General features: G+C 39.5%; 6 protein-coding genes across 7 annotated transcripts in view; 4 read left to right on the top strand and 2 right to left on the bottom strand.

Moving 5' to 3' along the window:
- Positions 1-229: 229 nt before the first annotated feature.
- On the bottom strand, positions 230-4,418 carry LOC113165978 (patatin-like phospholipase domain-containing protein 2). The gene is made up of 9 exons (XM_026365830.1): positions 4,110-4,418; positions 3,006-3,238; positions 2,782-2,847; positions 1,934-2,143; positions 1,658-1,718; positions 1,313-1,498; positions 1,083-1,224; positions 824-928; positions 230-646 (listed from the first exon to the last, which is right to left on the bottom strand). The coding sequence occupies exons 1-9, from the start codon at positions 4,294-4,296 to the stop codon at positions 301-303; spliced, it is 1,536 nt and encodes a 511-aa protein (XP_026221615.1). The 5' UTR covers positions 4,297-4,418; the 3' UTR covers positions 230-300.
- Positions 4,419-4,565: 147 nt separating this feature from the next.
- On the top strand, positions 4,566-6,982 carry LOC113166066 (UPF0676 protein C1494.01-like). The gene is made up of 7 exons (XM_026365996.1): positions 4,566-4,774; positions 4,872-4,996; positions 5,071-5,137; positions 5,543-5,699; positions 5,903-6,045; positions 6,284-6,394; positions 6,684-6,982. The coding sequence occupies exons 1-7, from the start codon at positions 4,622-4,624 to the stop codon at positions 6,861-6,863; spliced, it is 936 nt and encodes a 311-aa protein (XP_026221781.1). The 5' UTR covers positions 4,566-4,621; the 3' UTR covers positions 6,864-6,982.
- Positions 6,983-7,987: 1,005 nt separating this feature from the next.
- LOC113166157 (UPF0676 protein C1494.01-like) lies at positions 7,988-11,745 on the top strand. The gene is made up of 7 exons (XM_026366126.1): positions 7,988-8,222; positions 8,316-8,440; positions 8,517-8,583; positions 9,819-9,975; positions 10,226-10,368; positions 10,666-10,776; positions 10,881-11,745. The coding sequence occupies exons 1-7, from the start codon at positions 8,070-8,072 to the stop codon at positions 11,058-11,060; spliced, it is 936 nt and encodes a 311-aa protein (XP_026221911.1). The 5' UTR covers positions 7,988-8,069; the 3' UTR covers positions 11,061-11,745.
- Positions 11,746-12,663: 918 nt separating this feature from the next.
- On the top strand, positions 12,664-15,847 carry LOC113166156 (2-oxoglutarate-dependent dioxygenase htyE-like). Its single transcript, XM_026366125.1, has 7 exons — positions 12,664-13,002; positions 13,103-13,227; positions 13,302-13,368; positions 13,526-13,682; positions 14,304-14,446; positions 14,695-14,805; positions 15,469-15,847. Exons 1-7 carry the CDS (start codon positions 12,850-12,852, stop codon positions 15,646-15,648), a joined length of 936 nt encoding a protein of 311 aa, XP_026221910.1. The 5' UTR covers positions 12,664-12,849; the 3' UTR covers positions 15,649-15,847.
- Positions 15,848-16,431: 584 nt separating this feature from the next.
- LOC113166155 (nucleobindin-2) lies at positions 16,432-22,302 on the bottom strand. Its single transcript, XM_026366124.1, has 13 exons — positions 22,150-22,302; positions 21,571-21,708; positions 21,104-21,211; positions 20,871-21,003; positions 20,153-20,256; positions 19,094-19,279; positions 18,793-18,883; positions 18,516-18,574; positions 18,307-18,399; positions 18,122-18,211; positions 17,744-17,914; positions 17,263-17,317; positions 16,432-17,095 (listed from the first exon to the last, which is right to left on the bottom strand). Exons 2-13 carry the CDS (start codon positions 21,706-21,708, stop codon positions 16,983-16,985), a joined length of 1,341 nt encoding a protein of 446 aa, XP_026221909.1. The 5' UTR covers positions 22,150-22,302; the 3' UTR covers positions 16,432-16,982.
- A 1,201-nt stretch (positions 22,303-23,503) lies between these two features.
- The window catches only part of pik3c2a (phosphatidylinositol-4-phosphate 3-kinase, catalytic subunit type 2 alpha), a 38,519-nt gene continuing 35,989 nt past the window's right edge, over positions 23,504-26,033 (top strand). Inside the window, exon 1 of one of the 2 annotated variants that reach the window (XM_026366120.1) lies at positions 23,504-23,717. The gene's annotated coding sequence lies outside the window, so the exon portion shown is untranslated. Of the gene's footprint in view, positions 23,718-24,601; positions 24,621-26,033 lie in introns of those variants that run through there. The other variant, XM_026366121.1, reaches the window with a different exon arrangement.

A 26,033-nucleotide genomic window follows, 5' to 3' on the forward strand; every position in this document is an offset into this window, starting at 1 on the left:
AGATGCTAAAATGCTCCGTAGCTTAAGGAAATGCATGCATTGGAATAGAAACTTGCTTGTAATATAAATAACTGATTTGTGCAGCTTGAATAAAGACAGAACCCCAAGAACACATTTAGTTTTTCCCAGAAGGAATTCTACAACAGCACATTCACATAGGGAAATATCAGGTTTCAGCCCATTTGATTTGTTAGTGCCATTTCCTTTGATAACACCACAGCACACAGGACATTTTGCATTCATTTATTCAATATTTTCGCTTTTTTTCCCCCTTTCACTTCAGTGCAACATTAAATATATTTACTTGAATGCAGAAACAGACGCTGAATATTTAGTTTTCTTCAAGTTCGAAGTTTGCTCAGATGCAATATTTCGGATCCAACCCACAGCTCTGCCCAAACCCCAGCCGCTACCTGCGCCGTTTGGCGACTCTGTGGCGTCTTCATCAAACCCAGAGGTGGAGCTAGGGGTGGGTGTAGGGGGTGGAGTCAGCGGCATGTTGATGACCTCACCATGTGTGTTCCAGGTAAAGCTGAGGGTGGAGTCGGGCGTAGCCTCTGGGGTCTCCGGGAGACCATTTTCTTCACTCTGATCCCACATGTCGAGGCCCAACGGCAAGCTGGTGCATCTGCGCAGCGGCATCTCACTGAAAAAATAAAATAAAATAGGGTGGAGAAGAAGAGTATTTACAGTTGGTCCAGTGCAGCTTAAACAATGGCACTATCCAAAAAATGATTTGTCCAATTAGACTAGTATGTCTGAACTGCTGAAGGCACAACACAGTCATCTGATTACTGAAGAGCTTCATTTAGAAATTGCAAACCTGTCGTCATCCACTTCGTCCTTCCAAGCTTGTTTGTATATGTCTTCCACCATACCGTAGAGCCAGCTCACATCCTTGGGCACATCTGGGATCCAACCTGCTAGTCTGGAACAAAAAGTCAACGTCAAGTGAAAAATCTTCATTTGCAAACCAACTACAGTTGTCAGATCCGATGATCACAGAGAGAATATGGTTCTAAGGATGCTAGAAATCATTTAGAGTCGATATATTAACAGCTATATGCAGGTTTGAACTGTACCTCTGGGCTAGAGAGCGTGGCGGCTCCACAGGCTGAGTACCAGGGCTCTGCAGGTAAGAGCTCACTTTCTTTGGCAGGTACTTGGTCATGTTGGACAGCAGACCACCGGTGGTATGTGCCTCTCTACAGGCCTCACACAATACTGAAAACAAAAAGAACAGTTACACATTTAGTTTTACTTGCATTAAACGTACTGAACTGGTACAGTGGCAAGGAGGAGATCTCCTCACCTTTTTTGATGTTCAGAGGGAGGTGCTCGATGAGCTGTGGATCCAGCCATAAGTGCTCTTCCTGAGTCGTTTTTAATTCCTTGTCCTGTGTGTTGTTATTTGATTCTTCAGCTTCAGCCACCGGCTCACAACAAGCAGGTTTCGGTGTCTCTAAACTCCTCAGTGGACACATACTGCTGATCAGATCTGTCAATGGACATGATGATAGTGAGATCTCTACAGTAACAAGTGTTCACTCCCAATATTTAGCCACAGTTAAGCTTCCAATCTATCAGATATTAGTGTTGTTGAGTGAAATATTTCCATTACAAATATTTAACAGCACTTTTGACAAAATATCCTTACTGTTCTCTTGCAGGAAGCGGAGAGCATCCATGTAGCCATTGTGGCAGATTTCAGCAATAGCCTGTAAAAAAAAAAAAAAAAAAGTTTTTATTGAGCATATAAGGTTCGATCTGCTCCCAGTTACTTTGACTGGGCTAAAATATGTTAAAACAGAGAACTAGATTTGTTCATGATATTATTGCTTAACCAGACCAAACGCTTCAAGGCTCTTAAAGGTTTCTAACTGTGACAAGCTGCAGTCAGAAGCTCCCACAACATGGAGCCTCTGTGTCTCACCTCAGGCTCTGGAGGGAAGAAGGTGCTGGTGACTCTGTACATGTTCTCGGAGCTGACCTGGATGCTGACATTGCTGAAGCGCACCTCGTGAAAGCTGAGAGTGCTCGCTCGGGGGCAAATGTCGTTCTCACCGGCATACGCAGAGAACGTGATGGTGTTTCTGTGGTGACAGCGAGGCAAGTTGTCACTGATGGCGCCGTCCACATAGTGCTGAGTATAAAAGGAAGGCGCTAATCAGTAGGTGAAATTGAGATTAAAAGAAATTAACAACCATTACGTGTTGACCAAGTTGCTGTAAATCACTCAGATCATGCAGTGACTGATTTGACAGATAATTATATTTTTAAATGTGAATATAAGTTTAAATTTAAACTGCCTGAACATGATGCTCCTCTATAAACAACACTTGATTGTTGACAGTGTGTGATTTTATTTGTGTTCCATTTTTATGTAATGCACCTATTTCAAGGCTTCTGTCTTGCAATACATTAAAATGCTAGTGAATGTAGTACAACAGAAATAAACTGATCTACATGCAGTGTGTAAATACATGCAAAGCTCATCCTATAATATTCTAGTGTTGTGTACTAGATGTACTCTGTTACAGAAAGTAAATGCACCAAAACAATTAGAAACACATGCATGTACATACAGTACTTTTCCAAATATATAGAGCAGAGTAATTTTACATGTTGATATAATTGAGACAAGTGAACCTTTAAGCACAGATGTTGCCTTCAGTGTCTGACTGTACTCAGAATAAATTTCAGTTTCAGGCTAAACTATGCTGAGTGCACTGAACACAAACGTCTCAGCATTCAGTATAAAATGTTTAGTGGTTCACTCACCACTCCTCGGTAGGTAGGTGGGATAACACCGCAGTAGAAAGGGACAAAGCAGCTGCACAGAAGGGCCTAGAAAAGGCAAATATTACTGTGTATTACTAACAAACACAAACATCTTGTACAGAGAAACAATGTGGTAATCGTTTAATTCAGTTTGGTTTAACACAAACATGAAAAAATATTTTTGGATAACCTGCTCTGCTCAACTCTCAAACTGCACAACGTACCTGAATGAGCTCCTCTCTGCTGTCAAACTCTGACACTAGTACGTTCTTCCCATCAGACACTCGGGTCAAAGACACGCAGAGCTTCCCGGAGACTCTGACGTGTGCGTCGTCTGGAAGGTTCCCCAGCAGGGAGTCCTGGACGTTCTGCAGCAGGTTGTACGCTGGGTGCAGGGGCCCCAGCCTGCTCTTTCTGGCCTCTTTAGACATGTTCATCAAGGCAGCACAACAAGTCTCTGCTCAGAGCAACACAGTCATTAGATACTGTGCTTTAATGGTGGAAATGGCAATTCTATATTAACCACCCATTCAAAATGTTGAATATTTACAGTATCATGTGGCTGATGTAATAAAAAAAAAAAACAGCAGAACAGCACTGATCTGTTCGTGTCTCTGCAGATCTTTGTAACAGAACAGTATTTGTCAGTAGATTACTTTAGGTAGAATCAAAGCTCAGTCTGTGCAGGTTTATTTTCCATTTCTCTGTTTTTATTTCACATCCATTTTATGCAAATCTGATTTTTTTTTTTTTTAATTTTGACTTCAAATTTGAGTTTAAATTTCAAACTTCGACTTGTCCAGAATTCAGTGCACTTATGCTGCAAACTTTTTAATTGTAATGATAACCAACTGTTCAGGCAGGTTTGAGGGTTGATCCTGAGATCAGCTGTCCTCCTGAGGAGACTGAGCCTCTGCAGCCATATTTTATTAGTTACACTTTAATTTGATGATAATTTGGTTTTTGGGCTTTTATTATTATTATTATTATTATTATTATTATTATTATTATTATTATTATTATTATTATTATTATTACTGCCTACTGTTCCTTTCCAGGACCAAGTTAAAAAAGTTTTAATGGGTTCAGAAAATCAGAAGTTTAAATATAACGAGCTCATAATTAATCATGAAGACACAGGAAACACCTGTTACATAATCAGTCATATTAATTAGTGGCTGTCATTTAATATTAATCACAGTACACCGATCGATTGGATTATTCTATTAATTAAGTCATTAATCTGTCCAGTACATTCGTTAACTACCAACGGAGCCTTTAAATGAGCGATTCTTCCATTGAATTAGGTTCAGTGAGACACAACTCACCCAGAGGAAGTCCAAGAGTCACGACAGCCGCCATCAGAGCTCCTGCAGAAGCTCCGCAGATTTTCGAAGCGTCCTGTATCAGGGACGGACACCGTTCAAGCACACAGCTGGCAGCACCCACATAATAAATCCCCATAAAACCGCAGCCTGCAAAGGAGATGCTCCATTCCTTCTGCAAATCAAGCATCTTCTCAGGTGTAACTCAGCTGATAGAGTCCAGGTACTAATCCGGCAGCCCTGCAAATGTCTTGTTGAAAAGTAAAATTAAAATTATGGGGATCTATGTTGGTCTCCTACCAGCTTCCCATCACCTGCACAGAGTAACTAGATATGAATAGAAAACCCAACTGTGGGCAATTTCTAATTAGCAGCTGTTTTCCTATTGGCTGGGAAAAGTCACGTGGCAGAAGCTTGAAGCCGAAGCCACGAACACAACCTTTGACCCCATGCCAAAGAGTGAAGTCTCTGCAAATGTGCTTTTAGAGACATTCTGGTGCTTTTTCGTTTTTAAAATGAGCATTCCTGTAGTGGACTTTGGTGCATACAGCCTCAGTGAGAAAGATCTTACTGAGGAGCAGCTGCACAAGTTGAGCAACGAGCTGAAAACAGCTTTTACAGAAGTTGGATTTGTTTTTCTGGAGAACACTGGGATCACTGAGGAGGAGGTGAGTTCAACAAATCAGTCAAAGTAGCCTGTAGCTGGTTGATGGTGCTGAATGTAGACTGTCCCTCTTTAATCCTGCTGTGTGTGTGTTGGGGTAGGTGGACCATGTTATGGACATATGTAAGAAATTCTTCCTGCAGCCAGAGGAGCTGAAGCAGCCCTTCAGCAGGAAAAGCTTTGCCAACAATCCCAACCACGGCTGGGTGTCTTTGGAGACGGAGAGGTACCATCCACAAATGACACATTACTTCCTGTCTGCACAAATTACTGGTTTTACATTAAAGTGATGCTTTTTAGGTTGAACCCACGTCGACCCGGAGACCTAAAGGAGGCGTTCAACACTGCTTCTCTTCATCCTGACATAGTAAAGATCCACTGTCAACGTTTGACATTGTACATTTCACACACCTACCTCAGGATTATTTATTTGCTTACACAACAGACGCCAAATTGATCTGACTTTATGACTTAATCTGTTGTCAGTTTGAAGGTCAAAGTACCAGATATTTTATAGCTGATTTTGCACTAGAGAACATTTTATTGTTCTGTTTTATTTAGATCTTGACTGATAACTTGTTCTTCAGATATGACAACGAAGCTGCCACTGATAAATCAGCATTGGCCTGTAAAGGCACCAATAAATTGTGTTTGGAAAAACCAAAGATGGTTATTTCCAAACTGTACAGTTGTTTAACTAATTTGAAAATTCATATCATATATTTTAAATTGGTATTAATCGGCCTAAAAAATGCTGTTCTCTTTTGTGTAGAAGTGGCCGTCGTCTGAGGCTCTAAAGGAGTTCAAGGAGATCCAGACATCTTTCTTCCTGCGCTGCAAAGAGCTGAGTCTGCGGGTGCTGAGAGTCATGGCCCTCAGCCTGGGTCTGGACCCAGAACTGTTCCTGAATGCACACAGTTTAATAGGAAGTATGTGAAGATCACAACACCTGCTGTTTTCATTATGAAGTATTTGTTGGTTTTTATGTAAAAGAAGCAGCTTTTTCACAAATGATTGAAACTTTCTCAGTGTAAAAAAAAAAAAAAAAAAAGACTCACAACAGGACAAAACTTAAAACCTTTTTTAAACTTTGTCTAAACTCGCTGTGACGGTGCTGTTGTGTCTCCTGTAGCTGATAAAAACGGTACAACTCTGCGGTCCCTCTACTACCCACCAGTGGAAAGTGAAAAGGCGAAGGAGGGTCAGCTGCGATGTGGAGAGCATTCAGACTACGGCAGCATCACTCTGCTGTTCCAGAGCTCTGAAGGTCTGCAGGTAACATCGAATCATCTGCTGACATCATCACTGTCATTTACACCTGGTGAATTCCACATAACATAATTTCCCTAAATGAACTATCTCAGAAGTTACATTTGACTTTAGTGATGTTGACCTTTGTTTTTAAAATCACGTTCGACTCACTGCCCACTGACAAATGAAATGGTGGAGCTGCTTTAGACTAAGTAGAAAATCTCCTGGCACGTAGCTGACCTGACCTTCTGTTCACTCTCAGGTCCGTAAACGTTCAGGTGAAGTCATCTGTGCTCCCATCATCCCCGGGACAGTCCTCATCAACATCGCTGACCTGATGCAGCGCTGGACAAGTGATCAGTTTGTGTCTGTGGTGAGTTAAGACAGATGTTCAGTTGCATCAGTGACCAGATGTCTTCTGTGAAGAAGAAATATTTAAGATTTTGAACTATAACAGTATTTAAGCTAATTTGGGTCATTGACCATGTAGAAAAAGTAAAACCTCTAATACCTCTGAATCTAGCTGTGAGTACACAGCTTGGGCTGCAAAAGCTTCACTTACAGTTATTATAGGTCAACAAATTCTCCTTTTTCTATAGTTTACATTAGGATCTTGGTGAAACAATAAAGGCGTCTAATTGCAGCTGTCCCTTGTTCCTCAGCGCCACAGGGTTTTGTTGCCTCCTGTTGGAGACTCCAGCACACGTCAGTCTTTGGCTTTCTTTGTTCAGCCGGATGACGACGTTCTGATCACCTGCTGCGATGGATCCAACAAATATCCTCCAATTACAGCTGGTGACTATCTGATGGAGCGCTTCAATGACTCGTACGGACGAAACTGAAGTTCTACACATGAAATATGTTGCACAGCTGTCGATCATGTTGGTTTTTATCAAAAAGCTGAATCTGTCTTTTAGTTTTTTTAGATTTTTAATTCGAATATGATTGTTTATAATCACTGGGCCAGTGTGTGTGATAAAAGAGAACGAAACAATCCTTTGAATTTGCAGTTCATTCATTTTATTGTGCACATTCACAGTTGAATTAATGAATAATGACACAAATTCACAGTACAAACACTTTACTCATGTTACCTTTAGAATTCATACAATCAAACACCAGCACAATCATATTAAATTCAATATTTCAATTCCAGAGCCACCGGGAGTCGAACCACTAGTCCTGGGGTACATGGACATAGATTTATGTTGGGACAGGTCCTGCTGTATCAGAGGAAAGGACTTAAAGAACCTTAGGAACTGCATGTTTGAGCTCACAACTGTCAAGTTTCCCAATATCCAGATGGCAACCTCTTCAAATTAGATCTCCTCGACAAATGATCCTTGTAAACCATTTATAAATATAAACACGTTTTATTAACTCAGACTAAGAACTAAGGTGGACAGCAGTGTGAGCAGCGATGGAGAAGCCACAGTTCTTCAGTTGTGGGTTTGGAACAGAAAGTCAGTGTATAAATAGGGCAGACGTGACAGATCAGTACTTTGGTTAATGGTCTTTTAACTGCATGGGGTCAGTGATGTGCTGGGTCTAAAGTGCACCAGACAGCACTTTTGTATTGTATTTTTGTATTTTCTGTAGATCTTTTTATCCCTGTAATTATTAACAGTATTATTTCTTTTCTTTATGTCATATTTATATCATATGTTTCGTTAAATAGACATTAATGCTGTGATTCATTGTACTGCAACTACCGCAGAGACTCGTTATAAAAACAGTACATTAATTTTTTCTGATACGTGCAGCCCTGTGAATAACATCCGTACAAAGCACCGTCTGACATGATCCAGGCTCTAATTTAAAAATAAAAAGGACAAATAGACGAGTCGCCGTAAGATGCGCAGTGAAAACACGTGCGTCATATGACGCCGCTACTCCCGAGTCTTAGGAACTAACGTCCGGCAGTTCTGCGTGCAGCGCCATGTTTTCATACAGTTGGATCTAAACAGCCATGTTTGATCGTGTGCAAGTCGTTTCAGGCTGCAAATCTGCATCCAGACTTTACCATACATTTGTCTTTAGTTTTTAAAATGAGCATCCCTGTGGTGGACTTTGGTGCGTACAGCCTCAGTGAGACAGATGTGACTGAGGAGCAGCTGCACAGTTTAGTCCAGGAGCTGAAAACTGCTTTTACACAAGTTGGAGTTGTTTTGCTGAAGAACACTGGGATCACTGAGGAGGAGGTGAGACCGACAGATCAAGTCAAAGTAGCGTGTAGTTTACTGGCAGAGCTGAATGCAGACTAACTGTCTTCTCTCCTGGTGTGTACTGTGAAGGTGGACCATGTTATGGACATATCCAAGACCTTCTTCCTGCAGCCAGATGAGCTGAAACAGCCCTTCCTCAGAGGCAGCTTCACCAACCTTCCCAACCACGGCTGGGTGCCTTTGGAGACTGAGAGGTATAATTCAGAAAGTGATTCATTACGTCCCGTCTGCACAATTTTCTGGTTTTACATTTAAATAACTTCGTTTCAGGTTGAACCCGCGTCGACCCGGTGACCTTAAGGAGGCGTTCAACATTGTTTCACTTCACCCTGACATAGTAATGAATGAAAGTTCAACTTTAGGTTTTCATACATCAGAGTTTTTTCATTTTGGATCCTTACTAATAAACTAACCTGTCACTGACACGTCAACATCAGCATGAACAGGAACAAGAAACAGAAAATGACGTCCACCACAGAGCACTAAACAAAAACAACTTGAGATCTACCCTTTAACCTTTATCAGTGTTTTTTGTCTGTATTTAGAGAAACTCGTCCTCTCTCAGACTATGTGCTCTTCCTAGTGACAGGACTTGGTTGGGTTTTTGACAGCGCTGTCTGAATCTCCCATTAGGTCTCAACATTCTCCCCCAAATCACAGAGGAGGGTTGTTTTTAACTACCACACTTAAGTTTATTGAATTTCTTTACATAAAATGTATGGATGTGTTTGTTTGAGCCTTTAGATGCTAACAGTATTAGATTATAGCTTCTAATTCTTTAATATTTCAAGCAATGTTTGAGGAGTTTTTATCTCTAATAACACACAAACACACCTCAGTCACTACTTATGGCTAAACATGACTCAGCATTTTCATCTGTGAACCTTTTTTGTTTGTTAATAAAGAGCTTAACGTAAGTTGGATTTTCAGTATAAAAGCACTAGTTAGTAAAAGCATGGTGCATGATCTTCATTATAGAAGTGCTTTTAGCTCTACTGTGTAATTTCCTAAGAAATTGCCTTTCCTAGTTAATATTATATATGTTTGTGTTAAAACATTAATACTAACAGACACACTTATCAGACCAGTTTTATATGTTACTGGTTTTAACCAGTAAGTAAATGATTACTCATTAAATAATTAAGCAGTGATGCAAAATGCACTGTAGCTTGGACAATCTGTGTTTTAAACATGCTCCAAACGTCAACACAGAAATGATGTCACACAGTTCAGTCTCTTCATGCAGATGTTGGAAATAAATATTACAAGTTAATTACTTTCCTACTGGAAATACAGCACATGCAGTCTGATCTGGGGTAAGACTTTAACGTCTTATTATTTCATTTTATTTTTGGCATTTTGCCTTTATTAACAGTGAGTTGCAGAGAGGCAGGAAGGAAACATCCCATCACTAGTTAAACACAAGTTTTTTAAAGGGCGCTGGATTTTATTAATTCACGATTAACCACAAAGCTACTGATCATCAATGTTGCCACTAATGCTTAAAATGTGTTTTTAACATATCAGTCTCAGCCTATTCTGATGCTCTAATGCTGCTCTGTTCTCTTGTAGAAATGGCCATCATCAGATCCTGTACAAGAGTTCAGGGACGTCCTGACGTCTTTCTACCTGCGCTGCAAAGTGCTGAGTCTGCGGGTTTTGAGAGTCATGGCCCTCAGCCTGGGTCTGGACCCAGAGGTGTTCCTGAATGCACACAGCTTAATAGGAAGTACGTGCAGATCACAGCAGCCGCTGCTTTCTCTATGTTATCACTTTAGTTTTTCACTGTCTGCAGTGTCTTAGCATTGACATTAGGAATCAGAACACTTGAAATGAGAGAAAATCCTAGTAACAGCATCAGGGATTAGTAAATAAACCTAATTTTGCAAGTCAGCAAAAACATTAAAACTTCACAGCAGGACTGAAATTTAAAGGAGTTCTTTAAGAAACTTGTGACGGTGCTGTTGTGTCTCCTGTAGCTGATAAAAACGGTACAACTCTGCGGTCCCTCTGCTACCCACCAGTGGAACGTGACAAAGCAAAGGAGGGTCAGGTGCGATGTGGAGAGCATTCAGACTACGGCAGCATCACGCTGTTGTTCCAGAGCTGTGAAGGTCTGCAGGTAACTGGAACTGAAATATCCACCTCTCTGGATACATAAGAAGGCAGAGGGAAATTATAATGTGATAATAATAATAATTAAAAAAAGTGCAGATCAGTTCAAACAGGTGATGTGAGTCCTTAAGTGCTGCTGAAGACAATCACTGTCACATCTGCTGTTTGAGTTTAATCCTTTAACACAAACTTTACTGAGTTATATTATTCTATTCTATTCTATTCTATAATAATATATCCTATTATTTAGAAATATTATGATATTTCCTGTCATGTAATTCACCCTACACTTGTTAATCTTCAGGTCCGTAGTCAGTCAGGGGAGTTCATCAATGCTCCAGCCATTCGTGGGACAGTTCTCATCAACATCGCTGACCTGATGCAGCGATGGACCAGCGATCAGTTTGTGTCTGTGGTGAGTTAAGACAAACTTTGTGGGTCCTAACTTTTATTTTAAGCAAATGATGCCAATAATCTAAACAGGAGTTTCCTCGTCCTTTCTTGTCCCTTGTTCCTCAGCGCCACAGGGTTTTGTTGCCTCCCGTCGGAGACTCCAGCACACGTCAGTCTTTGGCTTTCTTCGTCCATCCAGAAGATGACGTTCTGATCACCTGCTGCGATGGCGCCAACAAATATCCTCCAATTACAGCTGGCGACTATCTGATGGAGCGCTTCAACCAATCATATGGGCAAAACTAAATTTCTATCACACGTATTATACGTATAGGTGCTGGTCATATACGTATAGTCATTTTGCTGAAGTTCTATCATGGTGGGAGATACTTTCATGAAAAGGCTGAATATGTCGACATCATTGTATTTTCTATATAATCAGTGAGCCAATGATCAAAAGAAGAGATGCAATAAATAAATTACAAGTACAGACTTTATGAGCACTTTAGAATTAATAGGATTGTTCCTCTAACACCAGCTCATTTTTATTAAATTAAAAGATTTAAACATATACGTTATATTTGTATGTAAATTAGATATAGCCTTCAGTCATCTGGTCTAAAGTTAGGAACTGCAGCTGAAGGACTGAGCGTTTTATGTAAGTGTGAAATAGAAGTTTTTTAGCTTAGTGTTTTTAAGGAACAGTTAAAAGTCTCAGCCACTTGAAAAACATCCTCTTAAGTGTTTAACTTGTAATTTTGAGTCCTAAATGTTGATTTGAATTGAGTCCCTGTTGTGAGAAAAGATCAAAATTACAAAAATAAATGGTTGATTTTCCACATAGAAAACTGGACTGAATCCACAGTTCAAGTTTAGTTTAGTTTTGTAACAGCTGGTCTTTGTCTTATGTATAACTGTTATAACGAAGGGGGGGTTGCTCTCTGTTTAATCGGTGATTTATGAAGACTTGTACATTTTTTAATAAACCATACTTTTGTCCGTGTACGTCTTTGCTCCTTCTTTTCACCTGTAAGTTAAACCAAGTAAATCTAATTAATTCACAAGGAGAATTCAAGGTCGCTCCACTTTCCCAAAAACACTTCCAGGTATTCCTGAGCCATGAGATCTCTGGTTTAAAGATGCCAACATTCACTGTTTTATGTCAATTCTAGTGCAACCAGGCAAAATTATAATTCAAGATATTAGCAGTTACAATCTGACTTTGATATAATGTGTTTTTGACTAGTCAACATTTCAATTAAAGTTATCTGCAGCTCAGTTTTGCATGTCTGCAGTCTAACTTCCAGATATCAAACTGACCACTTTAAAATGTAAGTTACATTCTTTAAATGTTATTTGCACTAATTATCTTTGTGGATGTCTCAAACTAAGATATAACTCATCACATTCATTCAACCATTCTCACTAGTCAGGATGCAGTTGAAAATATTTGTAACTGGAATTTTCACCAGTCAAAATGTTGTTGCAGATATGTTTTATGGACTAGTCATAAATAATGTGCCGATTTTTTAAATGTAAACCAACTATTAAATATTAAAACAGCCTGACTTATTCTAAAATGTTTTCATGTTACATGCAAAGTGTCCCAGTGCGTCAGAATCTGATGACACATGACGACACAGGCTGACAAAGGAGCGATTGAAACACAAGAAGAAAAAGGACCAAAGAAAGTGAGTTCTGGAAATAACAAGGCAGCGACTGATCGTATCGTCAGCGTTAACAACAACAACAATAATAATAATAATAATAATAATAATAATAATAATAATAATAATAATAATAATAATAGAAAAAAACAATAATAATAAATACAAACTAGACTAATCGCGAGAACGCATGGATCCTGCCATGTGACGTAACTACTCCGGAGCTTTGGAAACTAACGTTCACTAATTCTTCGACGCCACTGCGCAGCTTTCATAGGAGAGATGTTTAAATCCTGTTTTCAGTTCTTATAATACATCCATGTTGGACAGTGTGCGGATTGTTTAATGCTGCAAATCCGCCCTTAGGGACTTGTAGATACAGTTTCACAGTATCTGAATGTAGACAGCTCAATCTTCTCGTTTTTAAAATGAGCATCCCTGTAGTGGACTTTGGTGCATACAGTCTGGATGAGACAGATGTTAGTGACAAGCAGCTGAGCAAGTTGAGCAACGAGCTGAAAACAGCTTTTACAGAAGTTGGATTTGTTTTTCTGGAGAACACTGGGATCACTGAGGAGGAGGTGAGTTCAACAAATCAGTCAAAGTAGCTGTGTAGCTGGTTGATGGTGCTGAATGTAGACTGTCCCTCTTTAATCCTGCTGTGTGTGTGTGTTGGGGTAGGTGGACCATGTTATGGACATATGTAAGAAATTCTTCCTGCAGCCAGAGGAGCTGAAGCAGCCCTTCAGCAGGAAAAGCTTTGCCAACAATCCCAACCACGGCTGGGTGTCTTTGGAGACGGAGAGGTACCATCCACAAATGACACATTACTTCCTGTCTGCACAAATTACTGGTTTTACATTAAAGTGATGCTTTTTAGGTTGAACCCACGTCGACCCGGAGACCTAAAGGAGGCGTTCAACCTCACTTCACTCCATCCTGACATAGTAATGATCCACTGCTGAACTTGGACTGTAGTTTTCAGCCATCAACGCCTCAGGAGATGTTGTTCATCTGTCTTTGACTGTGTCTTCTGTCAGTCTGAAGGTCAAAGTGTCAGCACATTTGTTTTGCACCAGATAATTGTTCTGTCTTCCTCTGTAGAAATGGCCGTCATCAGATGCTTTAAAGGGGTTCAAAGAGATCCAGACATCTTTCTTTATGCGCTGCAAAGAGCTGAGTCTGCGGGTGCTCCGAGTCATGGCCCTTAGTCTGGGTTTGGACCCAGAGGTGTTCCTCAGTGCACACAGTTTCATAGGAAGTATGTGCAGCTTACAGCACCCACTGCTTTCACTATGAGGTGTTCATAGTGCCGTTTCTATTAACTGACTTGTTAATTGTGGGCACTAACGGCTCCTTCAGCAGTGCCACCACGCTGCCTCACGGTGTCAGTGAAAATACTAGTAACTGCAGAATTAAGAATAAGTAAATAAATAAAAATAAATTCAGCATTTATTCAGCAAAACCACGTCAATAAAGACTGAAAGTAACTTCTCTATATTGTAGCGACCCAGAGGTGGGGCATATTGTTCTGTTGGTGTTTGACTGTTCCAGTTCCTGTTATGTGTTATGTGGTTCTTCTAATTGGTTCTTTTATTTTGTAGTGTATATAGTTGTGTGATGTCAGGTGTGCTTCCGGGGGTGGGGAAGAGGGAACCCGGGAGAAACAGGCGGGAGATGGAGTGCTTCCGGAGTGACTGAATGGGGGAGCTGAGACCTGTTGTCACTGTGTGTTCTGATTTATAAAAATAAAAGAGTTGTTCACTCTGAGGCTCGTCACAATATTAATCTGTGTACGTAGAACACGTGCTAACAAAATATTCTCACAAAAGAGTTTAAACTCTTAAAAAAAGCTGTGACTGTGCTGTTGTGTCTCCTGTAGCTGATAAAAACGACACAACTCTGCGGTCCCTCTACTACCCACCAGTAGAAAGTGACAAAGCAAAGGAGGATCAGGTGCGATGTGGAGAGCATTCAGACTACGGCAGCTTCACGCTGTTGTTCCAGAGCTGTGAAGGTCTGCAGGTAACTGGAACTGAAATATCCACCTCTCTGGATAAAGGAGATGGCAGAAAAGCAGATGTTTAACTAATTAAACCAGATGAATTTCAATCTTCTTCTCAGTTTTGCCCATGTGTCATTTCCTTTGTGCTGCTTAAAGTAACCATTGCTTTAAAAACAAGGTGTAAAAATGTTATTTTTGATGTAGATTTGTTGTGAATGTTTGGAAAATCTCCTGGCATGTGGTTCACCTGACCTTTGTTAACCTTCAGGTTTGTAGACGTTCAGGGGAATTCAGCGGTGTCCCTGCAATCCCCGGGACAGTCCTCATCAACATCGCTGACCTGATGCAGCGCTGGACAAGTGATCAGTTTGTGTCTGTGGTGAGTTAAAACAGATTTAACTTTTATTTTAAGACTTTTTTTAAGAAAGCCTTGTCTTAACACACAGTTATATATATAAGAAAAGAAAAAAGTCATCATGAAACTAAAAATATATCTGTGGCTTGTAACATTTTCTCATCCTTTTTTCTTCTTCTTTTGGCTGCCGTGGATCATCCGTGTCTCTCACTTTGTTCTCTGTATTCTCCTCTGTCACACTGACATCTCTCATGTCCTTCTTCCCCTCGTCCATGACCCCCTCCTCTTCCTCTCCTCCTCCTGTCTGGCAGCTTCATCCTCACTTTTCTTCTTCCATTATTCTCTGAATTCCTTTTCCACATGTGCCCAAACCAGTCTCGCCCCCCTCACTTTGTCTCCACACCATCCCTCCTGCTCTGCACCTCTAATCTGCTCATTTCTAATCCTGTCTGTCCTCGTCACTTCAGTGGGAGTTTTGTCTCTGGTCCTGGTTAATTTCAGCCTGCTCTGTACTTTCTCTGCTACTAACAGCCATGCATCCCAAACCATCACACTACCTCCACCATGAATACCATGAAGTTTAACTTTGAATATAAATACACTGAGCAGCAGAAAAAGCATTATAATGTTGAAGTAATGTAGTGAAACAATGAGGACTTCATGTTGCAGTTGTCCCTTGTTCCTCAGCGCCACAGGGTTTTGTTGCCTCCTGTTGGAGACTCCGGCACACGTCAGTCTTTGGCTTTCTTTGTCCATCCTGATAATGACGTTCTGATCACCTGCTGCGACGGATCCAACAAATATCCTCCAATTACAGCTGCTGACTATCTGATCGAGCGCTTCAATGACTCGTACGGACAAAACTGAAGTTCTACACATGAACCTGTCACTCAGCTGTTGATCATGCACATGTGGTCATTTTTGTTTCATCATCATGTGGGAGTTACTATTACCAGATATTACTTTAGATCCCGCCATGTTTTTTTTTTACATTTTTAATTGTTTTCATTTTTTTGTATAATCAGTGAACTAATGTGTATCATATAAAGAAGAAACAAACCTTGAACTTGCATCTCATTCACTTTATTGTCCACATTCAAACCTTTTACAACAATTAAATTTCTTTCACTAGGTGTTAGGTGGTGGACGGATTTAAAATAATAATAAAACTATACCTGCAGGCAGGTATACTAGGCTCCACATAAGTTGGGCTGTGGTCAAAGACAAAAGTTCAGTTCGTAAACTATTTATTTCTTTGAAGGTTTTTCTGTCTCCCGAAACCAAATTCAACCTGCTGCAGTTTCATTTACAACGGTGTAGAGAATAAATAAATTACTGAAGTGTTAGAATTCACAGATACTCACAAACGCACTTTCAAACACATTTTAAAATTCACCCAATCATCACTTCAACACCAGCACAATCATAATATGTATATATAAATATATTTGTAAGCTCATCTGTAAACTACAGATCTGCAATAATCTGGTCCAAAATCAGGCAACAGGTAGAAAATACAAGTGAAGAAATGTGCACTAAACCTTGTAAAATACTTTAGATATGGATAATTTTGTGTTGTATGTATGAGTTTAAATTCACAATTTCAACCACTTAAACAAAAAAAATTCAAATTCATGTCTAATAAAAAAATGATTTTATGGGTTTTAATTCATCTAATAAGATGAAAGAAGCTTTTCAGATTGGACCATTTCAATTGTTAGCAGGACATAAATATTATAACAACTAGTTTTCTGAAATAATAAACTCTCTTCACCTGAAAAAAATAAATAATTTTCTTTTTTTTTCCCTTTCTCTGACACAGTATCACAGTGACAACGAATGACAGTGTAACACTAAACAAAACATTCACTTATGAGGCCAACAGCCCTCAGCTTGTCACCTCAAAACAAGTCCACAAGCAAGAGCCCTCATTGAGATTAAAAAAGACAAATGACAAAAACAAAAAGGCTGATTTTTCATTTCACAGCTCCACATATTAAGTTCAGAATTGGTCCACAAAGGGAAGGCCATAAGGGGGCGCTGGCACAAAATCTGAACCCTGAAATCAGATTTTCTTATGTGCTCGTAATATTAAAGTCAAATTACTGTTTTGAAAATCCTAAACAGAAAGAACAGAAAATTGGAATCATTACAAGGCAAACACAGACACTTTCACTGGCATTCATTCACAAAGTGGCCTGCTAAGAGTGTCCTGGCGCCGCTACATCTCGCTGCTGGTGACCAGATGGCTGCGGTTGACTGTTTCCTGGTACAACTGGTGTTGGATCACTTTGAGGTACAGGAGCTACTGTCTCTGCAACAGAGAGTCACACTGGCATCAGGTCTTTATTTTACATTAATGCATTAATTCATAACAGTGATTTTAATGTAGTTCTGAATAGCAGGAGCTCCCCTTCAACTGTCTATACGACTGTAAAATACTGTTGTCTGTGTCAGCTGTCATTACGATGTGATACTTACGTTTGACGTCTGCTGTGGTGCCTTGAGCTTTTATTCTTTCTATTTGTTCTACTGCCTGTAAGAAAAGATTGGCAAAATAAGTTGAAATCTGTTCCGTTTACCCTGAATATTTTGCAAGATCAAAATAATCCCATAAATATATGTTCCTGATATTAAAGTTACAGTTTGACATGTCTTTATGTCCTCTGAGCTGCAGAGAAATATCTTGGTTTTGTTTGATTTACCATGCCTTTTAAATCTCTTGATGTAAACTTGACGTAAAAAGTGGTACTCCATGTGTAGAGATTAACATCTGTGTGTGGCTCAACAGTGCAGTTACAATTAAATGTTTCACAGGCCAAATCATATCATCCATCAGAAGTCATTACAGGTTACTGTGTGCGCAATAATTCATTCATTGCACCTGTCAGGCAAGTGTTGAGGTAAGATATCCTGATTCCTGATTGTATTTCACTTGCAAATCATTTGTCTTTTAATTTACCTGCTGTATCTCGAACCTCTGAGCATTCAGTTCTTCCTGTTGCCTTTCCAGCTCTTCCCGCTGTTTCTGCAGCTCAACCGACTTCTTGTTGATATCATTCTCCTCGTTGGCCAGTTGCTTTTCATACTCCCTCAGCTCCTCCTCAGTATAAAGGGGGTTTTGATCTAAAGTCTGTGGAGGCAAGAGCGACACAAGGTATTAAAAAATGGCGGTGTGTTGCGTTTGTGCAAGTTTCAAGAGGTGTACAGTTTATGGTGAGCTGAATTTAATATTGATAAGATATACGGACATTACATCAAAGGTCAACCAAGTGTGAAGAAAAGCCTCACAGTTCTGTCTGCATTTATCTTTTTCTTTTCTATGAAATCACGCTCTTACCTCCCATTCATCTTTATCATAGAATTCCTCTTTCTTAGTGGCTGCCATGAACTCGCTCAGTGACACAAGTCTGTCTTTATTTGTGTCCACCTGAACATAAACACATGAAATGCCAGGGCCAATAGATCATTAATAACTAACATTATAAACCCTCCATGTGTTCTCGTGTTATTGTGGCAGCTCACCTCGTTCATAACATGCTCTCTCATTCGCAGTCTCTCTTCCTCCATCTCAAACATGTCGTCTTCTTCATTCTGAGGGTTGTACACCTTCTCCAGCTTGAACGTACACGCACAGAAAAATTTGACATCAAAGCATTCGTCATTTACATATTCCATTATGCCAAAGCATGCAGAATCAGGGCAGTAATACACAAATATAAAATCATGAATACCTCTTTAGTGAAGAGAGCTTCAAGCTCGGTCTCATCGAAGAACCCATCTCCATTGCTGTCTGCAACACAAACGACATGATGGGAATGAGAAGACCATTCCATCCATACACTGTGTTGTTACAACCTTAATAAATGAATATTGTTAATGTTAGATTAAGTCTATCCTATCCAGTGTTTTGTCTGCTGATTAAAGACAAAACACTGGATAATAGACACATAATGTGATTCTAGATTTAGAACTGGACATAAAACTGTTGAGATAAAAAATGCTGGTTACCATGCATTTTGAAGAAAGTCTTGGGATCAAAGTCTTCTGGGTCCAAACCATCTGCTTCGTGCCATACTTCCTTGAGTTGGTCTTCACTGCCCTACACACACACACACAGCTCATCATCATTTCTATCACCACCTATCTTCTTCTGTGCTCTTACATTTTCTTTGCACTTGACATCTTTCGTTTCTTTTTTTTTTTATTGAATGGTTTCAGTATGTTTTCTTAAAGTTTGTCAGAACAGTTCAAATAATTCATCCAAGTAATAACTGAGAATTCTGAGCCAAATGTGTTGCAGATGTCTTACTGGGTGGTTGACTTTGGGATGGTTGGCATGTTTCTTCTTCATCTCCTCGAAGTGCTGCTCTTCCTTCTTGCGCTCCTCTTCGCTCATGTTCTTCAGGCGTTCCCTCCTTTCATGCTCTTTCATCATCTCGTACCTCTTGAACTCATCATGGCGGTCTTTGTCAAAGTTCTCCAGGTCTTTAGTTGCCTAGCCATGAAAACAAAATGTTGAGAAAGACAAATTCACCCATGGATTGTACGGCTTAAATGTGAGCACCTCTTTGCAATTAATTCTCTTGTCCCTGTCGCTAATGTGCTTACAATATCTAATAGGTGTTGATTAATGATCTTAAGGGTTTATCAATAAAATCTATCCTTATCTGTATTGTTTGAATACTGGTCTTTTCTTGTCCTAAAATACCAAAGTTCAGTCTGAAAGTATTATTTGGTCCAAGGCTTGTAGGCATAACACAGTCAATAAGTGACCACACAGACTAACTAAAAGACTACTTCTGCATGAAACTGTGAAGTAGAAGTAGTAGTAAAGGTAGAAAAACAAAACCAGTTGGCTGTCTACCATTGATTTTTTAAGCTCATATGAAACATGTTTGCTCAAAACTGATGTTGAATCTACCTCTGGTCAACTTTCTATGACACAGGACCAAATTCTGCAAAGCTAAAATCCCAAAAGGCCCAACTGGTTCATGGAGCCATTTTTTGATTGCTCCCGAGAAACACGGCTCATTGTTTGACACCTGTATTTCTCTACTGGCCCAGCCAAGCTAATTATAACAATAATATGAGGCAAGGCGCTCTTTACTGTGATTACAGGTTTGAGTATGATGCAGTGACAAAGGAGTAACAGCACAATAGTACCCACAAACACGTTCAGAAATCGGTATGTCATTTACTACTATTGCTGTATATAGCTGTCATGTAAACACTATGTGTGGGAGGTATTTCAGCTATGTGTGCTACAGTCAATATACCCTGTGGACACAACATTTGTGCAGTCAGATCTACTGCACTCAAAGTCCATTGAGTGAACAGTTTAAAGTTCTTTTGTCATGACTGCTTGTACCGATTTGATGAGACGGTCCAGGTCCTCCACCTCGAAAGTGTCTGGATTCATGTGATTGAGGTGCTCAAACTGTTTCAACAGGGCCTGGTGGTCCACCGTCCTGCCTACAAATAAAAGAGTAATTATTCAGCTGTAAAGCAGTAAGATTGGGTTGTTTATAAAGTAAAATAAACCTAGGTTAGACTTGTTTTAAATTGCATTCACTAAAATGAGATTGAGCAATAGTGTCTATTTATCTCGTGCTTCCTAAAAACATTTTGTTCCAGTAGTTCTTCTGACACACAGCCAGAGGCAAACACAAGTTTTGTTTGCTCCAGATCATTTACTTTGGAAAAGAGTAAAGTGATAGTAATTTAAACTGTGGCTCTAAATGTGATGGTAAGGCATTTCTGTGTTTGGATTTAATATGACACCACCACTATAATGTTTCAGTACGTGTTGCTCAATGTTGTCTTAATGTTTCAGAGAGTAATGTTTTTAAAACATGTGCTCTAATGATGATGTGTTGTAACTTTGATGTTATTAATGATTCTTAATCTTTAACATTTAATTCAGCAGTTACCACTGGGCAGCAGAAGTGAGTGTTAGCTGTACTAGGCAGTGTATTACATCAGTTTCCTGTGTCTAAGAGCCACATCCTATATCTGACGATGACCTAACATCTAACTTGTATTACAAAACCTTTGTCAGCAACACATCAGCAATGCAGGGTACATACCATTCCCGTCCTGGATGTCATGTTTGGCTTTGATGAGCATCCTCAACCTGTTCATCTCCTCTCTCTTCAACTCATCGAGCTTTGTCCGAAAATTATGTTGGACAAAGTCTAACTCTTTGGAAAGTTTACCTTTCTGCCAGCAGAGAAACAACAAACCCCAGTTCAATACAATGTGTGGACGTCAAAGACAGGCTTACAAATCAGTGGGCTGATTGGTGAGCATGCAGGGCTACCTTGATATCATCCATGTTGGTATTTTTTAGCTTTTCTTTAAAGTGGGGGTCCTTCTCAAGGTATTCAATGACTTCCCTGAGGTATCGGTCGTAGTGTAGCCCAGTTTCCTGAAACATAAAACAAAGCACACATCAGTGGTGTTTGTTTTGTTAGGGGACTAAAATGCCCATTTAACCTGTTAATATTTAACTTGACTTAGGGCCGTTGCACAATTTTTTGAAGCACTTAACTCTCCATAATGGATGGTGGTACTTAATTCATGTTCACTTTTCGATTGTTTAAATGCACCAAATTTAATTCGTCTTTTTATCCATAAACATGTGTATTCCATGTGAGACAATCCTGTCTGAGACACTAAAAGCCAAAATGATTCCCACCTTTGGATTTTGAGCATTAGTTTGTGTAATTAGTGATAAGATGCAGACATTAAATGATATCTCTGTATGACACCATCTTATTGACTCACAGCACTGCGCGGTGGTTCCAGTTCCTCCACTTGTGGCTCAACTTTGGTCTTATCCACATTGATAGGCACTGACTGAATGCACAGCCAAAAACTCAGCAGAACCAGCCCACAACGGGCCAAGGCTTTACTCCTCTTCATCTGGTTAGAGAAAGAAATGACAGTTAGATGATGACGAAGAACTTTTTAAGTGTACAACCAATGCAGCATGGGCAAGTGCTTAATCTTTAAAAAGACAGCGCCCTTCATTTCTCAACTATTGCAAGCCTCAACTTCACATATATGGGAGGAGGTTAGTTAGTCTTAATCTCACAAACAACTCTAAGGACTGTGCAACACGTGTTTGGTGGTTAAATGCTGGGGCGAGCCATATTGAGAATAATTCCAAGAGTGCTGTGAACAATATAAATGAAACGCACAAGCTCACAGTATCAGATGCAGCACAGTTTGTTTAGTGGGGATGGTGGAGGGAAGATGGAAGCTAATTCATTCTCCCTTACATGCAGAAAAGCTACAAAACAAGCCTTGGCATTCATTGTAAATTGCAATAACAATTCCCAGTCCATGTAAAATTACACTTACTTGTACACTGGCACCCACTTGGAGTTCTTCTTTTTACTCTTCGCCGCGTTTTGATGGTTTAGTTTCCCTCAAAGTGTCTCAGCTTCAGTGGATCTTGTTTTCAGCTGTCATCTGTCATCTACCACCAATACAAGCCTTAAATGACCACAACCTACCCCAAAAGGTTGCGTTCACCATGGCAACGCCCCGCCTCTCACCACCTCCTATTGGCCTGAGAAGAATACTTCCGTTGTATAACAGTCGCGTTGAGAAATGATTGGTCGTTACACCTGTCAATCAAAGTATCAGCCAGTCAACCCAGAGCTCCAGTGACTTAAGGTGCGTTGAGACAAACTGTACGTGGCGTTTACTTAACCCAGTATTTAATCTTACCCTAAAACTGGATTTTAAATACTTACACAATACAAAATACATTTATACACTACTGCTAAGAGCCAAAGCTAATTCAGTTTAATGACATGAAAAATATAACGCATTTAATGGAACAAGTCGTTTTCTCTTCGGACAACACAGGAACGTGCACCTGATACTAGTTATTTTCAAAAGTCTATTTAATAAATACTATAATAGTCAAATGAGCTTTACAATATAAAATGCTAACTTTGTGTTTTGTGTACTCTCATACTTAAGTCTTGATTATCATTTTAACTTAACTTTAACTTCCTTGAGCACTGTATGGGGACAAATGTAACACACATATCGCAAATACTAATTAAAATACTATTTTAGAGTCTTTTAAACATTAAATTACCAGTGAAAATATATGTATGAAACACACCAAATAAACAAATATGCATAGTAACGTTCATGTGACTGAAATATTTTCAGGTGACATAAAGATGGTCATTCTAGTTAGGAATGGGGTCATCTCTGTTTATTTGGAAATATCTTAAGACACTAGCACTAGCATCCTACAGCAGCTACTAGCATGATAAACTTCATCTAGCTCACTAGTTTTTTAAACATTCAAACAGTGATATAACACTGGAAAGAATGGTAAGACAATATAGACATTTTACTTCTGATGCAGTAATATTTGATTGTTATATAACATAGCATAACATCTATTAGCATGGCACACATGATACATGAAAACAATAGTCATTATGACAACATAATATATTTTTTCAGAACTATTAAAATGTCTGCCCCATAAAGTCTTTAAGGTGATAAAATGTGATTACCTTAAGTAAAATCTTAATTTCTTGTTTTTTCCATTTTAGTGTGATTAAAAGTAGAGGGTCTAACTGAGCATGTGCAGAATGAGCAACATGTAACTGCGTAGTTCATAATTACCCTTAAATCCAGAAACGTACATCAGTAAATTGTGCTCTCCTGCACCTCCCTGCAGACTTTGCATCCATCTATTTGGACACTGGCTCCTTTGCTCCACACGGTGGAGCTGCTTTCCCGTTAAAAGTCCGGTAAATCGATCCATCCAGGCAGAAACGGGATCCAACCAAAACTCCATTCAACCAGCTCAACAGGAACTGACGTCCCTTCACTGCGAGTGGATGGAAAAAATGCAGCTGCAGGAAAAATGGCTCCAAGCGCCGCACCGCTAAAAGGTGAGAACTTATCCTTTCTTTACGGTAAATCTGTTCGGTTAAAAGTTGTACGTGGTGGTTGCTGGACATCGGCGGCTGTGTCCCGGTAGTACCCGGCCGTTTGCCGTGTTATCAAACCCGCAGTTCTTCCTGATTGTGGACAGTCGGTGGGACCAAAACAGTTCCCTGGGTAACGTTACTTCTAAGTTATCAGCCCAGTCTCCATCCAAGTCCGGAGAAGTCATTAACTTAAGTTGTTTAACGTTAGCTAAATATAACCTGTTTATGGTTCTGTGAACGTTGTGTGCCCCTAACCTAGTGGTTTTTTAGGTTTAACGTTAGCTACTAACTTAGCATCCACCTTAGCAAAGTGAAAAGTTAAAGTTCCAAACAACAGCTCTGAAAAGTATCAAGACGGGACATTTGATCGGGCTAACCGGGTTAGTCGGCTAGATTACTGTGTTATTATTTATTTAAAGTCACTGTTACATCGCATTAACAACTAGCTAGGACCTATTTTGAGATGGGTAACTTAGAGTTTGCGAAAAGAAGCCGATTTATTGACAATACACAACACATCATTTGGTGTCAGGTAGAAATAAGCCGACAGGTTAGCTAGCTAACTTAGCTAACTTTAGCCGAGTTGATCATAAAAACATGTTAACTTAGTGAACCACTGTAATGCTTTTTAAAGTATGAGCTGCTCGATGTATGTTGTGTAGAGTTAAGTGTTGTCTGGGTTTCTAGTAAAAGTGAAACATCTTCGATTTGACGAAAGTTATTAACTTTTTTAGCCAACTGAAATTGAAAGGTGAACCTTCTATAATGTGAATAACCACAGTTTGTCCTCTTTAGGCAACTTAAAGAGGTGAATCACTACTGAACACAGAAGCCATGCAGACTGAATAGAACAGCTTGTGTGTAGTGAGTGCATGTTCCTCTGCTCACATCTATTGCCACATACCATCATGCTGTTGTATCCAAGGCTTTCAAATGTTTACAAGACCTGACCAGACTTAGACTTTATGATAATTTGCATCTATCTGTACATGCTGATGCTAGAATCATTAGTTATAGGATCGGTTTAGACGTGTGGACAGCAATTTGGGATTTTGGCCCCTCACTGCTCTAACAGGCTCCTTTCGGTTATTATAGACCTAATGGCCTGCACAAGCTAGCTTCAGCAATAGACATGGCAATGCAGTGAAAAGAGGAGTTTTACGGTATTGTTTGTCTTCTTGACAACCATAGAACATAGCTGTAACAATCTGTAAACCTGACCAGGTTACTTATTTTCCTCTTTAAGGATGTTGAGCTGTACTTTGATCAGATTTATACTAAGCAGTTGCTAACATCTGCAATTTTTCACAGCTGTTGAAAGCAAAACTCTGACCCAGTATAATGACAGAAAATCCTGAATCAACCTTTAAAGTTCGAGTTAAACCTTTTTGCAACATTATGCAACAACAATATAAAACATAATGGTATAAAAATAATTTAGCTTCAGTAAAAAGCTAAAACAAACTGATAAAGAGTATATACTTTGTGTGCTATTGTGAGGCAGTATAGAATGAGATGTGCTAATCTTAAAGCTGGGTGAGTAAACTGTATGTTAAAGGGGTTATAAAACACAGTGATGGTTTTATCAAACCATCAAATGAATGTGTGAATTCTTTAGACTGGCAGAGTATCCTTTGTTATTGTAACCTCTGCCTTCCCTTAATCCTTTCACACAAGCAAGGATTTTCACTGCAAGATTAAGGCTAGGTTGGCTGTTATCTTCTAAATTCTTGAGTTTAATTATCATACCTAATCTAACATATTGTCCTTATCTTGGTAAGACTGATATGTATGTATGCCTGTGTACCTTAATCACACGCAGTATTTCTCAGTTTGTCTGAATGTTTATATACAGAATCAGGAAGTAGTTACTGTTCAGTGTTAACTTAGACAGTTAACGGGCTCTGACCTTTAGATTATTAAAGACTGACTTGTCACTTTTAAATGATGAAACTACACTGAAACTGCACTACAAGGTATCTGTCAAAGTGTGCATTCTTACTGAGTGCAAAATCAGTAAATATATAGATGAGCTATTTTGGTTAGAGTATGTGACATTTCTGCAGAGAATTAAGCTATTGCTGACATCAGGAGTTAAAACACAATGACCTTTCCTTTTATGCATTTATGTCCCCAAGCTGTTTTTCTGTCAGAGTGTGGCACTAAGCTCTTGGAGTCAAATGCTTAATGAATGCAGCCACATTGTCACTGCCCGCTGGTGTTAGCACAGCTGATAAGACAATCTTGGGCCATGGTGCTAACAGAGGGAGAGAAGGC

This window comes from Anabas testudineus, chromosome 6 (genome assembly GCF_900324465.2).
Source record: "Anabas testudineus chromosome 6, fAnaTes1.2, whole genome shotgun sequence".
Taxonomy (NCBI): domain Eukaryota; kingdom Metazoa; phylum Chordata; class Actinopteri; order Anabantiformes; family Anabantidae; genus Anabas; species Anabas testudineus.